At 37.3% G+C, this 17158-nt stretch overlaps 1 protein-coding gene across 1 annotated transcript in view; it reads right to left on the bottom strand.

The window, feature by feature from the left end:
• Positions 1–839: 839 nt before the first annotated feature.
• Positions 840–17158, bottom strand: part of APOB (apolipoprotein B) — a 36405-nt gene continuing 20086 nt past the window's right edge. Inside the window, 8 exon segments of the mRNA XM_086875703.1 lie at positions 840–1895; positions 1898–2028; positions 2030–3639; positions 4690–4873; positions 5608–5722; positions 6264–13844; positions 14725–15101; positions 16759–16904. Of these exon segments, the coding sequence (XP_086731829.1) occupies positions 1828–1895; positions 1898–2028; positions 2030–3639; positions 4690–4873; positions 5608–5722; positions 6264–13844; positions 14725–15101; positions 16759–16904 (10212 nt within the window). The 3' untranslated portion in view covers positions 840–1827.

Below are 17158 nucleotides of genomic sequence, written 5' to 3'. Positions count from 1 at the left end.
AAATAAGTCCTTTTTTAGCATTTATAATCCTTCCAAGAACAAGGGATGATGGACAGACATAAGTAGACATGAGTGGGAAAACAAAAGAAAACAAAACTTTAAATCTCTCCTCTCCCATAACTATTATAATTTTTTCTGTTGTCCTTTGTTTCACAGGGCTGTTTGTCATAATGAAGGGCAGCAACAGTCAGTCAGTGTCTGAGAAATCTGGTTGTGCTTAAACATTTGTGAAATTCAGGGAAATGAGTTGTGCAATCTGACATCCAATAAAGATGACCCATAGGCTTCAGTTTCCTTGTGAATGAAGGTGAAAGGGCTCTTCAGCCAACATATTTTTTAGGGGAATGCTCAGTAGAACATATAAACAGGGATTTTTATACCTTTGGTTTCCCTGGGCAGGGCAGCATATGCAGATTAGTTCCATTCAGAACCAAAACTTATTTTATAGTTCACAGGGGACTATTCTATGGCTTATTCTGAGAATTTTTTGCTGTAATTGTGATGGCTGAAAGCTCTGAAGAGAAAATGGATTTACCTTACTTTCTAAGATAAACCCATTTGCTGACAGCTAGATAGGTGTGTGTGTATAATGCCATGCTTGTGAGATTCTGATTTCAGGGTTAAAGTAGCTTATCTGATAAGAATCATTACTGGTGAAGTTACTCAGGTAATACCATTATCTATCAACAGGGATATCAGAGTCTTGCTGCTCCATTGCTACATGTATGTACTCCATCGTACCAGAGAATGAAAACAGATTCTCTGTTTTCCCATTGTGAACAAGCAAGAAACATATTACAGAGTGAACTGATTGCATCCAAACAGACATGTGCAGAAACTTTCTAGTGTTGTTTGTCAAAAAGTTTATTCTCAAAGAGGCAACATTATTTCAGCCTGGCAGGTCAACATATTTTCCACTTAAAAGTAGTCTTATTTTGTGAGAGTTCTTCAACATGCTTTAAATTCACTTTTAAACTGAGAATTCATTTCAATGGTCTAGGTTTCAGCCTAGGAGGGGGAAACTTTTTGACCCATCATACACAGTGATGTCTGTGAAACTTTGACACTTGCCTAAACTCATAATAAGTAAAACATAGACAATTTAAAGTGAAACCAGAAATATCATGGGAAAACAGGTGAGAAAACCCTGTATTTCTGAAATATAAATTAGCCAGTAGAAAGAAAACTCATATAAAATACTTAGCATAGTTGTCTGAAAAATGACACAGATGTAAATTATTTTTTATTAAGAAAACCTTTGTATTATTATCTTTAATTTTCCAGGAGTCATATTTCTACATAAGTTCATACTTCTATATTAATTTTCAATTTTTGATGCTGTTTTCAGAATTTATAATTTTTAAAATTTATGTTTTCATACATGCTACTTTCCTTACTTATCTATTAAGGTATTTCTATGCTGGGAATTAGATGTGTTTCCAAGTCTTCCTTCAACTGGCTTCTGAATGTGACCTTTATCTTAAAACCTGTTTATTCTATGTATTCCATACCTTTTGTGACTATTTACAATATGCATTGTACATTATTAACTTGACCCAACATACTGTGAAATCAAAGAAAAGACTTCCCATTGACCTTGAAAATTGTTGAATTAAGCCTTATGCTCCAAGTAAAGGTAGTTGTAATGAATGACACAAAAATGTAATAAAGAACTCATTTATTGGCTTATTAAGCTTGTTAAAATAACCTAGTGTAGATTACTAAGTTTTCATTTACAAATTCAGATTCAAACATATCTACCTGAAGCTCCAGTATACTGATTGCTGTTATATTTAAATATATTTTGGTTGAAACTTGTTAATTCTCTCAGGTGCTCATGTGCTGCTGAATATTTTCCATAATCTCCTGAGGATTCACTTGTTCAGTGTCAAGTTGAAATGTTGCATTTCTTTCCATTTCCTGGAGCCTTTCTCAATGCCTTGCTGAATCAGTATGTGTGTCATTTCCACTTTATTCCTGAGTGCCTGTCTGCTTTTTTGGGGCTTTTGGTGAATGGACTGCCAGTCACATGGGCACTTGTATACTAAGCTCTCCTTGACGAACAGCCACGTACGGCTTTATGCTCTCAGCCGTTATTTGCTCAAGCCGGCGAAGAAGCTCTGAGATGTATTGCAGGAAAGCAGAGTAATTTTCTATAGTTAGATCAATTACCCTTTTGGCTTCACTGATTAGCTTTTCTTGGGTCTGACTAAGCTGCCCATAGATCTCCCGGAGCTTTTCTTTGAGTTGCTTGTTATGTTCATCGATTTTCCTCTTAGCAGCCGCAGACCAATATCGGATTTTTTCCTGAGCAGCAGATAAGAGTTCCATGATCTTCTGTTTTCCTTTTCCTTCAAAATCAGTTATAAGGCTATAATATTCCTGACTGTAGATTTCCACCAATTCTCTTACTTGGTCTGTCAGGCGTGTAGCAATGCCAGCAAGATTTCCAACATACTGGTTGTGCCAATCCACAAGAAGATCTATGATATTCTTCAGCCATTCCAGTACCTTGTCTTCCACCTCATAGTATTTCACTGACAATCCAAGTGTAGTTGGATCAAAGTATTCCTCTCGCAATGACTTTACATAGAGGAGCAGCTGGTGCAGCTTTTCTGACAGGTCCTGGATTGTCTTCTGGCTAAAGTCTTTGAACTGAGAAATGTATTTTTTAACATCTTTTGTCAAGGATCTCAGCTTCTGGGCAAAATCTGAAGCCAATGCATCTTTGTACAGCTGCTGTGTTTGGACTTTGATGTCTTCAAAAGTTTTGGATTGCAAGCTTCTAATCATTTCTTCTACCTTCTGAAAAACCTGTTGCACTGCTTGTTTCAGTTGCTTCAGTCTTCCTGCAAAGTCAGCTTCCTGAAGAGTAGCAAATGTCTGCCTGATTTTGCCCTGCAAATCTTTCAGCATTTCTTTAATTTGATCAAGTACATTACGGCCTCTAAGAATTGTTTCAGAAGCAGGAAGTCTGACTTCCAGCTCATTGATAGCTGCAATCAAGGCATCAAAGTACTCCTGAAGTTTTGAAAGGCATACATCAGCAGCTTTTGCTACCTTCTCTGTTGTCATGAGGTATATTTCTGCACCACTGTACTTTTCAGACAGCCCAGGGACCTGAAATTTTGTGGTTTTCAGGAATTCAGTGGCTGAGTCAATTACGTGTTTTATTTTCTGGTGGTATTCTTCTATTATGTCAATTAAAACATCCAAAAGTTTTGCTTTTATTCTTTGATAGTCAAACTGCTCAGCCTGATCTGCTGCTCTTCGATAAATCCGTTTAGCTGTGAACTTCAGCTCCTGGTATTTGTCAGAGGCCTCATTGGCGGCTGTGCGAAGCTGAGTGTCTATTTCATCTATTTTATTTGCAGCAAAACTGTATGCTTTCTCAGCATTATTCTGCATTAAATTCTTCATCTTTAAGGTGGCAGCACTAATTTCCAGTCCCATATGCTCCTTATGGTACCGATTAACATACCTGTAGACTGCATTTGTCATTTTAGGCACTCTTTCTTTCAGACCCAACAGCAAGTCTTTGGCAGCATCCTCGTTCCAGTTGAATTTCATTTGAATCCGGTCAGGTTCCTTGAGGGATATCTCACCTTTTAGTATGTCAATGTCATTCTGGGGAGCAGACTGAAAAGACAAAGCAGGGTAAGAAAACTCCAATATTATTTATGAGCGTTTTTCAACATTCTCATTTTTGCATCTTTAATTTTATAATTTATTAAGACAAGCACTCTCCAATTTTTTGTCCACTGTCTGTTTGCTGTCTGTTTTCTCTCATCTTGAAAGGTTATTTTGGAAGAAATTATCTTGTACCAAGCTACTTTGAGCTTCTTCAAAGAGCAAGACTAGAACATAACTTAGTCTGGTCTTTAATATTTGGCTGCAAATAAGATTTTTTTCCTTCCTTTGTATTAAATGCCTATCATGTCTCATAAGGCAAGTGAATTACTTGAGAAAATGAGCCTTCTACTCATTCCTGAAATCAATTAAAGTGAATTCAAAAGCATCTTTTTCATATGAAAATATTAGAGGATTTAATTTTGTAATAATTTAAACAAATGAGACAATTTAGACAATTACTCAGAGTAGTTATAAATCCTCAAATGAAAATATATTTACATGTATAGTTTTTCCATTTTTAGAATAACTAGTGAATTATGAGTTTTTTGTGATCCCTAAATTAGTGTATAATTTTGTAAGATAAGATGTTAATTCTGAAATTATTGTAGTATGCCGATAATAAGAGCATGTATTGTAATATATTAATGGATTAAAAAAGACACTTCACAGATGGTCTGACCTCTTCTAGTCACCTCATTCCTATAATGGCCACTTATATAGTCATTCTAAGAAGCCTGATGGCTATCTATTAAACCTGATGGGTAGCTTAACTAAAATTGACTTTGTACATTCTTCACTTTCAATGGGTGTGCCTTCTTGACCATAGGAGATGGAAAAAATAACTGTGTGAAGGATTTGAAAATACCTCTTTACACAGATATTATTTTTAGTACTGGAAAAGCCAGTGTAGGAAATAAAACCTTTCATTACTGATAATACAGTTTTTATTTGGTGGTTAATTTATATCTCAACATAAACACACACAAAATTATAAAGGGAACTTTTCCTCTGACCACACCAAGCATTTTCACTTTTTATTGCTCACATCAAGCTTACCTGAGTTTGGTAGTAAACTCTGGCAAGGAAAATTTCATCGTCCATTTCCATGACATAAGCAAGGGTCCCGGCTGAGGGTGAGGATATTGAGCCAGATGATTTCCTTTCATTCTCTTGGTAACGCACATGAACATCTGTGAAAGTTGGGCTGATGATGTCCAGTGATAAAGTGTCCTCCAGGGCTCTGCAACCACAGTAAATACACAGTTATGAAGCACTTCAGAGAGCACAAGCATTAAAAGAAAATGTAGGGTTTACTATCCACAGTTCTAAGAATTTAGTCTGATACATTCAAAACTTCATGTCACTCAAATTTTCCTGTTTTAGATGAAACAATATGGAGCTCTGGTATGAATTTTCATTAAATTGGGGCAGCAAAACAAAACCGATAGCTGTACCATTGTCAACCTTCTACAGATTTCTACAAGCTAACTGCAATTTTTCCAGCAATACAATATAAGTACTACTGCTTATCTGCATTTGTACTTGCCTTCATTGATTCTGCCCTTAGATGTATCAACATAACACTTGCAGATCAAAAGAGGAAAAGAGCTAAACTATGCCTGGTGTGGGCATTTGTGAATAAAAATTACTCTGTAGTGGCTCGTGGTGACAGAGGGATCCACTGGGAAGAAACCCGTCTTTGTTGATGGTTAGAGCAGATCTAGAACTGCTCTGATTATAAAATACTGTGTTTATGATTCAGTGGGTTTCTGACATGGGGCTGGTGAGGAAAGCTCTTCTAGAAACCCTGAGAGTTACCTTGAGAGGGAAAAGGGCACAGCCAGTAATGGCAACGTAGATACACAGGTTCTTATTAATTACTGCAAAGCACTCTGGGGCATTAGAGATCAAAGCAACAACACATCATTTGCAATTATTTCTATTATAGACTATATTATTAGAGAAAATCTTTACCCAAATCCTGAAATAGTCAGATTTTCCTTGTAGTTTGCACTCATGTCACGATGTGAAAAGCTGCCGGTTGTCTTCACAATAAATACACCTTCTTTATATTCGTAGTTTGAAACAACTGTGAAAAAGATTCCAAATGTGTGCATTATCAACAAAAAATACAAAAGACATCCAGTTATATGTTAGATGGTCAGTTGTGGGGTGTTTCACTGGTATGTCAAATTATGCTTCAAGAAACTGAATGCCCATAATAAAACCTTTAATTACTAATAATATAGTTTTTATTTGGTGGTTAATTTATGTCTAAACATAAACACACATATGTCAAATTATGCTTCAAGAAACTGAATGCCCATAATGTCCCAAATAAAAATACGTGAAAACATTTTTTTGACTGGAGCATTTTAAAATTTGCATTATATCTCAACATGGATATGACACACATATATATAGTCATCAGCCTTCAGGGTGACTGATACTCTGACAGTAATTTATGAAAAAATGTCACTGCTGATAAAAGAACTGTCTTCTAATGTCAGTGCTAAATAGACAGGAGCACCTTCCTATACAAAGCCCTGGGGATAAAAAAGATCCAAATAAGCCTAGTCTACAATAATTTTTCCACCAAAATCATGGCATACAGAATTTTAATGTCTTACCATTCAGGTCATATTCCAGGAATTGCAATGTTGAGCTGCAGGTAGAGTCAATGGAATGTTCAAAAGAGTTCTTCTTATTTGTCAAGTCTGTTCTCCAGGTGACATTGTACAAAGGGGAAACAACTTTGAAAGATCCAGTCAAGGCACCAAATGATGGGATGTAAATTCCAGCAGGCAAGGATATTTTCAGAGGGGCGATCTCAATTTTCTGTTCAGGAATGGTAATTGTAGGCATTTCAAAATCTGCAATTTTACTAGCTACTTCATCTAGATCTACAGAGAAACTGCCAAGTGAAACACTCTTTGGTAAAGTGAATTGAGACATAGTTATTTGGTATTCAGGTATTGTCACCTCAAAAAATGGCATTTTATATTCTTCTAATGTAATATAATTTGCTCCTACATCTACTTTGGGGAATCTTAGCTTTGGAAGTGCAGGTAAATGGACATCAAATGGCATTGTGCTTAGTGTCTGTGGAATTTTTATGTTACGCAAGTCAATGGTGTATGCTGGGACCTGGAGAGTGGTGAAAGGAAGTTTGAACTCTGGAGTGCTGAGGACAGGGCTTGGAGCCTTTAGGTGTAACTCAGGAATAACAACTGTGAAGCCATCGGTCAGCTTATTCACAGGAATGGGGAAGAAGTAACCATCCTCACTCTTTGTGTACACGAGGGATGCGGAGCCATTCAAGTACTGCTTCCTGTCAGCACTGGTAGTGACATCCAGCTTCAAAATATCCCATAAACTCTTCTCAGAAATGGGACACTTGATGACTTTGAGGAAGTCCATGTATCCTTCCACAGATCCAGAAATAACAAATTTTGCCTCTGATTTTTCATTTGATAACTGCATATCGTGACTGAGAGATAATGAGTGAATTTGGCCTTCACCCTTCCAGCCAGCTTTCTGGTTTGCAGGACTGATTTTCACAACAGCAACCTCATTAACTGATGCCATGCCCAGGTAGGGATTTGGCTGAATGGCTTGAATCTGAAGATCTGCTGATATATCCCAAGGAGCCAGCTCTAAGGTTGCTTTGCATCTCTGAGTTCCCGTTGTTGTGAAGCGAGATGTACACTGTACATAGTTCTTCCCATTGTGCTCCCAGACTGCGTAAATGCGACGGGTAGATGCTTCAGCTGCAAGTAGTTCTTTGATTTCAATGATCCAGAGTCCATCTGCTTTAGAGTGGGCCTCAAACTTGAGGGATGATCGAGCTCCATTAGCATTCAAATAGGCATTTGCCTCATGGTCTAAACTTCCAGAAAATGCATTTCCAGTGTAAAATACTCCATCAATATCCCCAGTGGTAGAAGATTCTACTGATATGTAATACGTAAGGCTCTCTAAAGCAAATTTGTGAGCAATTTCTCCTGTAGCACTGGTACCATATTTGGGAATGTTAAAATCATACATTAATTTTATCCCTGAGGAAAGAGTGGGTTTAGATTTTGTATCTCCAGAAAGTTCTTGGCTGAAATTAATTTTTAAAACTGGTGTGTCAACTTCTATATTTGTTGTCACGGAAGCTTCCATGATCCTCTTTAAGAGAGTGATAGTGCTATCATGGTTTCCTCCTAGATATTTGTTATTACTCAGGGACAATGCTGTGGCTAGCTTCAACCCCCTTTTTCTTGTCAAACTTGTTGAACCATCCAGCTTAAACTGCAGAGCCTCAATGACAGAAGAGGATGAGACACTGAGATGTCCAACAATATCTGACTGATTGAACAGCCCAGCATTTGCAGTTAAAGTGATTACACTGGATTTAAATGAGAAGTCATAAGTAACGTTACCCATGGCAGGAACTAAGATGTTGTTTCCTGAGCTGCTGATTCTGAACTTAGGAAGCTTTAGAGTGCGTAGATCCTGCGGGATATGAAGGACTGGAAGCTCAAAGGAAGGTACAACTAGTGTGTAAGATGGAACTGAAAAGCCAATTACTGGGACTGTGAATCCTCTTGTGCTTATTTCTTTTGGAAGTGTGAAGCCAAAGGCTGGCATCTCAGCAGTGAAAGGAGAAACTTCAATATTCACAATTGGAATGGTGTATCCTGGAATCTTGAGAGTCCGTGGAATTTTGTTCAGTGATGTTTGTATTTTGTATTTGTCCAGTTTTGTTTTGGCTTCATTATACGACTTTGTCAGAAAATCTAAAGCTGCATTTCTCCCCTTCTCAAAATGCTTGTTGAATAAAAGGATGTTTTTATTAAGTACTTCATGCACTTTTGCTAAAGGAAGTGGGATTGCATGCATGTCTTTGTTTTTCTCATACTGAACATTCACATTTAAATCAAAGGATTGTCTTGTTGTCTTCAATAATCCCTTCAGGCCTACCTGCTCCCACAGTGAATAATCTTTCAGCTGAGGAGTTTTGATTCCAGTGTAGGGAATCTGAATCTGAGGAATGCTCAGAGGAATGTTTAGGAAGTCCAGGTTGGCATCTCCATTCATTTCGATATGAGCTTCAATTCTGTCATCATTGTTGCCAGCAGACATATTATGGAAATATCTGTACTGATTGAATCTGCCAGTAGCCTGCCAGTTGACTTGCTGAACAGAAGAACTGAGGGCAAACCCATAGTTATTCAGGAAGTCAATTTTGCCAGTCAGTTTCATTGGGAAGCTGATTTTCACATTTCCATCATTGTTTGTTGAAAGACGAATTTCAGAAGGGTTTGCCAAGAAGGAAAGCTCATTGTTTACAATTCCAGTAATCCGTCCATGGAGCCGAGCATTGTGAGAGCCCGTTAATTCCACTTTCATTCCTAGAAGCTCTCCTGTGCCTTTCACATTCAGGAGGCTCCGTCCCACACGCTGTGACTCAATTTCAGACTGAATCTGAAGTGCTGCAGACATTAAGGAATGACATTCATATCTCATAGCTTGGTTGACTTTCAGGTACTTATCATTTATCCTGTTGTTGGCAGAAAATGTAATACTGGGGCCCTCAATCTTGAAAGTGGCATGAGAATCATGAGTGCCTTCATCGGAGAAATTAGGTGAAGCCCATTTCCAGTTTCCTTTACCAGCAGAGGTAAATGATATGTATCCTGCTTCTACCTCTGTTGTCATGTTATTGACCAGATCAGCCTGGCTGGAGAAATCAGCTTGTGGAATATTCAGTCTGTGAGAATAAGCCACTCCACTCTGCATCCAAATTTTTCTTTGCAGTTTGACCATTAAATTATTCTGTAGCTCTACAGAATTTTTCTTTGTATGTAAGTTTGCTCTAGTTTCAGCTGCACCTTCTACTGAGGTCCCTAAAAATACCACTTCATTGGTGTGGTCAACTTTAAGGAACTTATGGTTGACTTTCATGGCATTTTTAAGGTTCAGCTGCTTCATGTCAGGGGCCAGGAGACGTGAATCTGCAATAACACTAAAAACTAGGAAGTCTAATTTAGATGTTGTCTGAGCTGAAATGGAAGTAACAAATTCTGGACTGTTTGCAGATGTTGTGGTATTACGAAGCTCAGCTTGTGTAGACAGTGTGAAGAATGGAGAGGTGACTCTGAAAGCACCAGACAATTTGCCAAATGTAGGGACAGTCACAGTATGTGGGATATGTGGGAGCTGGAACTCTGGTATCTTCATGTTAGGAATTTGGAGCTCATTTAGATTTAGCTTTGGAATCAATAATTCTGGCATTTGAAACTGAGGCATTTGTATTTCTGGGAAAGAAATGGCAGAAAAGGGCATATCTCTCATCTTCAGATCTTTCAAGTAGACATCAATTGATGGTAACTGAAATTCTGCAGACATCAATTTGTCTATTGTTCTCACAATCAGAAGCTTAACTTCAATTAAGTCAATTGTGATGGAAGGAATTTGAAAGGCATTTAGAATTTTAAATTCTGGGGTAGTAAATTTCATTGGGATTTTCATGTTCTTTAGTGTCTTAATATTAATCTCATAGGAGGGGATACGGAGATCAGTCAGTGGGACAATGAATTCTGGTGTTCGAAATGTTGCTTCCCGAAGACTTCGGAGACTAACCTCAAAGGCAGGTATAGTGACTATAACTGTCCTGATTTCAGGGACTTTAAATCCAGTTTCAACAAACTGTTTTAATTTTTCAGCCCAATTTTTTAGATCATACTCTTCAGCCAGCACAGTGATTTTTTTGAAAGCTGCGTTCCATTGGTCAGAAATGTATATGACAACAGAACTGTAGATTTGGCTTATCTTCTGCAGACACCACTGGAATTCCTGGGAAATATCCATTTCAGAAATCCTCTCCCGCAGGTCCTCCAGATGTTCATTTACCTTGGCTTTGAGATTAGAAAATGTTGTTGAGTCTATGAGCTCCCTGAGCCAGTTAATTATTGCAGCAAGCTTCGTGTCCTTTAGTTGTTCCACGTATTTTGAAATCACAGATCTAAAATCTCTTATATACTGTTTCAGTGCTTCTGCTTTCTGTGGAAGTTCTAGATTTTTGAGTTCCTCATTTATTTTCTGGGTCACTTCTCGAATTTTTTTATTTGTGTCATCTACAAATTGGTTATAGTCAAAAGCCTTGAGCTTTTTAATAACCATGTCAAGGAACTTGTTGACTTGCTTTATCATCTTTTCATAATCAAAGGTTTGCACTTTCTTGACAGCATCATCAACAAAAGCAACAACTTTATCAAAGCATGACTTCACATCAGTATTTTGCAGGTAGATGGTCAGTTTCTGGACAGTTTCTTTTATTCTGTACGTTTTAAGCAGTTCTATCATTCTGTCAATTAGAAAATATATCTGCTTATCAATTTCATATTTTACAATTAATTTGTGCACATGACCACGGAAAGCGCTGATCTTCTCAGATAATTCATATTCCTCTATCCAATTTAGAATAAAGTCTTTGATTTGATCAAGAATTTCATTGATTTTTTTGATTGGCAAAGATCGCTTTAATTTTTCTAAACATTCTTTAGCATCAAACGCTTTAATCTCTTGTTTCAAATTTTCCACAATGCTTCTGACATCAATATTCTGAATTTGAATCTTGAGTAGCTCTAGGTTTTCTTGTATTTTAGCTGTAATCTCGTACTCATCATCAAAATTTTTAATCCAAGCCAAAGTGCTGCTTCCGATTTTGTTAAGATCATATTGCTGGAAAAAAACCCGCAATTTTTCAATGATGTTGATTACAGTTGTTCTTACCTGATATTTGTCATCTAGAGCTGTCATTGTTTCAGCTATTTGATCAAGAAGCTGTGCAATAAGTGCTTTAATGTCATACTGCTCATAACAGTCTTTGATGTATTGCTCAACTTTTATCAGGTAGATCTGCAGCTGAGACAGTATTTCTTGAAGATTGTCCATGGCTTTTTCCAGCATAACTTGGAGATCATCAGATGTTATTTTGTAGTCCTTTATGAAAGCAACAAAATTATTTTTCATGCTGCTAACTTTGCCTTTGATATCCAATTTGTCCACATAATCGTTGATGTCCTGTGGCAGTTTGTCCAAAGTTGCCTTGTACTTTTTCATGTGTTTTTCTATGTCTATGCTCTTCAGGTAACTTTGTATGGACTGCAGTGTGGATAGAACGGTGCCTCTGAGTTTTTCAAAGTAAACTGGCAAATTTTCCAGGAAGGGTATGTTAATAACATGCATATCTTTATTTTTGTCATATTTCAGAAAGGCAGAGATGCTGAATTCTTGAGGCTGCGATACACTGTCCCTGAGACCCAAAGCATCAATTAAATTAACTTCTTCAGATGTTAATGGTAGTATGACTGATGTGTCCATTACAGAGAGATCTGCTAAAGCTCTTCCATTAAGTTCCACACCAATCTTATCTGCATTATTGTAAGCACTGAAATCTTGGGAATATACATTATTATTTAGCTGACTTTTCAATTTCCAGGCACTTGACTGCTCTGATGGAGTAAAAAGCATATGAACTTTGTTGTCAAGCAGAGTAGTGTACCTTCCTCTAGACTTCAGGCTATGGCTGGTAGAGCCTCTGTAATCATGGGAGAAAGTGAAAGCAAGAGGCTCTGCTTTAAACAGGAATTTGCTGTACAGGTCTCCTGTGTGTTCACCCACAGCAACCAGCTTTCCATTAGCATTGGTGTGGACGTCAGCAGTGATGACAAACGGGGCCGCAGTGGAACGCACAACATTGCTGAAACGGAGAGGTTTGGAATCACAGTTTGTGTTCATGGTAACTGAGGAAGAGAGTCCTGCCACATCCAGATGAACTCTGTGACTCACTGCTGCACCTTGAACATTTGCCACAGTGTCTGTTTTCAAGTCTGCAGTTAGACCAGCACATGTAAGGGTGTAGGTATGCCTTATTTCATCTGCTCCATGGGCTCCTCTGACATTGCCACCCAAGTTCATATTCAGAGGCTTGAGAAGGAGTTCTGCCTTGTTGGAAACTTCTGTTTTAGTGTATTTAAGATTATTGCTCAGTTTAGCTGTTAGTGAGCTAGGCTCCAGTTGAAGGTCAAAAACATGTTTGTGGAACTTGTCAAAGCTGAAGCTGTTGTCTAATTTTGAAACAAATGTTAAGGATAAGCCTGGAATATTCAAATCATTTGTATACTCCAACTTAATCTCTTTGAATGATCCCTGCAAATTATTTGAAAACTTGAGTCCTTCTTTATTAACTCTGAAATTTAAAACATGTTTGTTGTCCATACCCAGAACTGTACTCTGATATTCGCTTCCCAGTGTTATTTCTGTCAGGCTCACTCTTCCACCTACATTGAGTTTTGCATTGTTTTTCCCATAGCGCCCAGAAGAGGACAGTGACATGGAGCCTCCAGCAGTGTCAAGCTTGGCATTCATTTCACTCTGCATTGCCAAGGGACTAAACTGCATGTTGGTGGTTGCACTGCTGGCTAGACCATACCGATTGACATTGAGTGATGACTTATGTGCAGCTCGATTCTTCTGATCAGTCAGGGAGATGTCAGTGTTGAAAACAAGATCCTGCGAATTGAGAGAACCTGCAAACAAGGCAAAATACTGGATTTGCTTGTAAGTGGCTTGGTATTCAGATCGAAGTGCTGCCATCTTCTTTGACAAAATTATTTCAAGTTTATTGACACCTGCAGTATGTCGATACCTCCCGTTGGTTTCAGATGACAATTTCAGCTGGTTGTTTTCACACTTCAGTGAAGCTGTGTTCTTTAAAAGCCCGTTCTGTACATCAGAAACTGAAGTAATGGAAAACGAACCATCACTGTATCTGCCAGACATCTGATTGGTAGCCTGAAGGTAAGAAGAATCCAACTTCAGATTTGATTTTCCTTCTAAAACCTGTCTCTTTTCATTGTATGTGGTAGACAGAGTGTAAATACTCCTTGCAAACACCGAAGCCACTTCCAGCTGCCCTTCCATTTTGACGTTATTTGTATTCATGTTATTTATTTTTTCAGAAACAATGTCACTGGAAAATGAAAGCTGAGGACCCAGAGTACTTGATGCTGTAAGTGATAAGGTGTAGTTTGCAACTGGGACAGGTTCATAATTCTTTCTGCCAGACAGTTTAAAAACTGATGTTAAGACTCTGTGCTTCAGGTGATTTTCATATGCACAGATGAATCCATTTCTGTTATATGATGCTTCTCCAGAACCTGAAAAAGGAAAAAAGAGGAAAAAAGTAAGTGTGTCTATACCTCTTCATCTTTGAGAACTTGTCTGATGCCACCAAACTTCTATTCAAGCTACTGCTTGAATTGCAATTACTATTATACTATTTTGTTTTAAAGGCCTAGTGCTTTGGTAAATACTGAATATTTCTGTAAAAATGGCTATTATTCTGATATTCAAAGCTAAAGTTTTGAACTACAAATAAGTTTCTACTCTACTAAATGTAATAATGTGAAATGACATAAAATTATGTCATTATTTAAACTTAAGAAGATGGACTCAAGAATAGCCCATATCTAACATTCCTGGATTTTAGTGTTTTCTTTGTCATGCCTCAGTTATGCTGAGGAGTTTAGGAGAAAGGGAGGGCTGTCCTTTTCCAGTTTGAGATCCCAAACTGCAATTTCAGGGGAACTAACTTAAAAATATTATATTATGGCAAGATATAGATATAAAAAAATGAGACAATTTTATATACATATATACACATATTAATGGATTGGGAAATAATTTGTGGGCATACCTACAGATACACTTGCACACCTGATTTTGAAAACAGTTGACTTATCAGCTGTACAAGTGTCTGTAGGATCATGCCTTCAGTTTTAAAGGACAGTTCCTTCAGTAAGGAATATCCAGGAAAATATGGACTCTAAAAGTCTTTACTGCATTAAACTGACTTCACCTTCAGTGCCTGAATAAACAGACACACATAATATCTTTAAAATCAAAGGGAAAGTGGTTCGAGATCACACATCTGTCTTTAAATAAGTGCAGGCAAACCAGTGTACTGTACCTGATGTAAGGGATATAAAATAACTGAAGTAGGTTTGAAAATATGGCAGTCTTAGCAAACATTCTTACCTTTCACACTGTAGGAAAGCAGCTCAAAGACAGAATCAGCGTTTGTGTTATAGGTAGCTTTTACGCCGTTCCCTCTCTCTGTGGTGCTGTTAGTCACAGTGTACGCAGCTGTCCAGTTGTAATAGTTGCTGTACACATTAGCAGAGACCTCTAACTTGCCCAGCAAAGGCACACGGAAAGGATAGGATTCTGGAACAGTAAATGTTGGGATTCTGTATTCCTGAGATGGCACACTTATTCCTATGGACTCCATCATCAGAGGAGGTGTTTTAATAGTCTTTGGCATCCATATCTCATCCGATGATCTTCCCGCAAATGGCAGTGGAATATCAATTACAAAACTGTTTTTATTTAGATTGTATCTGACCCGGCCTTCACTGGAAAATAAAGATAACTCTGTTAGAAACTAAGTTCATAAAGCATATACAGGAGTTTTCATGATTTCCTCCCCTGCCCATGATACTGAGCTTACTTTCATGCTTATATCCATGTCATGACTTTAGTTTTAGAGAGAAATGTAATGATCAAACATTAATATCAACATTTTCAAGCACTCATTCATCAGAATTTATCAGAAGTACTTTTGGTATCAGGTAATGATTTTTTCATTCAATGATTTTTCAATGATTTTCCTCTAATTTCATAAACAAAGGGACTTGTAAGTAAATTTTTAAAAATCCTCCAAAATCACTGGCACACTTGTGGGATGCTCAGTATCAGAAAAAGGCAATTATATTTTCTTAAAAAAGTGATATATTCTTATAAAAATGCATGAAATTATATTAGTGTTAGACATGGTAAGAATCTAAAATTGAGAATTTGTATATCTTTCTCATTATAAGCATTTCAAAGGTTTCATCCAAATATTCAGCATTTTTTTTATTCTAAATGAAAGGAAATAAAAATTTAAACATGTGACCAGGAACTAGGATTGGAAAATGGATCGCTGGCTTAAAAAGTGTATTTAGGAAAATGCAAAACAGAAGAAAACGTGGCCTTAATTTCTGACTGAACAATAAGCTGGCAAAGATAATTTTCCTGTTTCTCTAACTGATCTTTCAATATTGCAAAATCTTGGATTTTTACACTTAGAGCTACATTCTAGGATGAAAATTAAGCAAACACTTCTGAAATATGTTCCTTTACATCAAAAGATTTAAAAAACTACCTAAAAGAGCAGTTAAAAACCCGATTATGATTATTAGCATAGATGATAACAACCTAGGAGAAAAAACAGTTTCTTCCTTGTCTATACTTAGTTCAATGGCAGCAATAGAAATGTATGTCATTAACACACTATCATATTTACACAATGAAAGATAATTCATGGAAAAACAGATTTAAGAGATACAACATTAAAGACACTTCTTTGTATGTCTTTTGTTGTTTTTTTGGAATCCAATCTTAAGCTAGCCTCTGTTGTCCTTTACATTCATTTCAGCATTTCGTTTCTATGATATTTGACAGAAGGGTAATGACATTCATACAAGTCCTGTGAAGCTCTGTTAGGTAGAAGAGATGGGACCAAACTAGTGCAAGCATCCCTATGTGTACAACCTCCCTCTGAGCATGTCAGGCGTGGGAGGAGGTCAGGCTGCTCTACTGGTGGAGGTTAACTGGTATGTGATGGGTAATGGGAAGAACTTTCCAACAGGTCTGCACAGGAAAATGCAGTGCTGAGAGGGTTATGGCCAAAGTGTCTGCAGGGATGTAGGATACAAATCTATGAGAAACATGGCTTCAGTGGCTCTGTGGTTTAAAGACTGTTGAATGTTGTATTTTTATTCAGTGCACCTTTGGGATCTATTCACATAGTACATGAAGTCAAATCTGTATTAAATATATGCACCAATTCCTCTCTATAATTTAATTTCTTAAACCTTAAAGTTCTTTGTTTATGATTCCAATTTTATGCTAATGTTTACAGCAATTCCATGCTGTTTTATAAAACCAAAGTAAAATAAAATAACACTAAAATGGGAACAAATATCTATTCTCAGTTTCCTGCATCACTATCCCAATTTCATTCCCTACCTTTTCAGGAAAAGTTCTTCAGGAATGGTGATAACAGGCAGGCTAAGTTTCTGAATGTTCAGTTCCTGCAGTGCACTTAGTTTGTCTTGCAGAGTCTGGGCATAAGGGACGTCTTTTGATGTCTTTTGCAGCCAGGTATTGGTTGCCTGCAATGAGGAGAAAAGTTTATCAAAGTAAATAAAATGTTTTAGGACTTCCCAGTGAAGTTATCTGAAAGTTATTTGAGCTACTCAAATACTGGGGTCTAGGTATCTGCTAAAGAGAATTTGTTCTATCAAAGTTAGAAATACACAGCTTATTCAATCTGATGAGTGATTTTACAAGTAGTTCTTATTTTGGCTTTCATGAGGGAGACAAGAATTTCTAAGGGCTATGTACTGTTTCTGTAATATCTACTGCA

This window comes from Cyanistes caeruleus, chromosome 2 (genome assembly GCF_971803275.1).
Source record: "Cyanistes caeruleus chromosome 2, bCyaCae1.hap1.1, whole genome shotgun sequence".
NCBI classification, from domain to species: domain Eukaryota; kingdom Metazoa; phylum Chordata; class Aves; order Passeriformes; family Paridae; genus Cyanistes; species Cyanistes caeruleus.
This window is presented reverse-complemented; position numbering and strand designations above follow the sequence as displayed.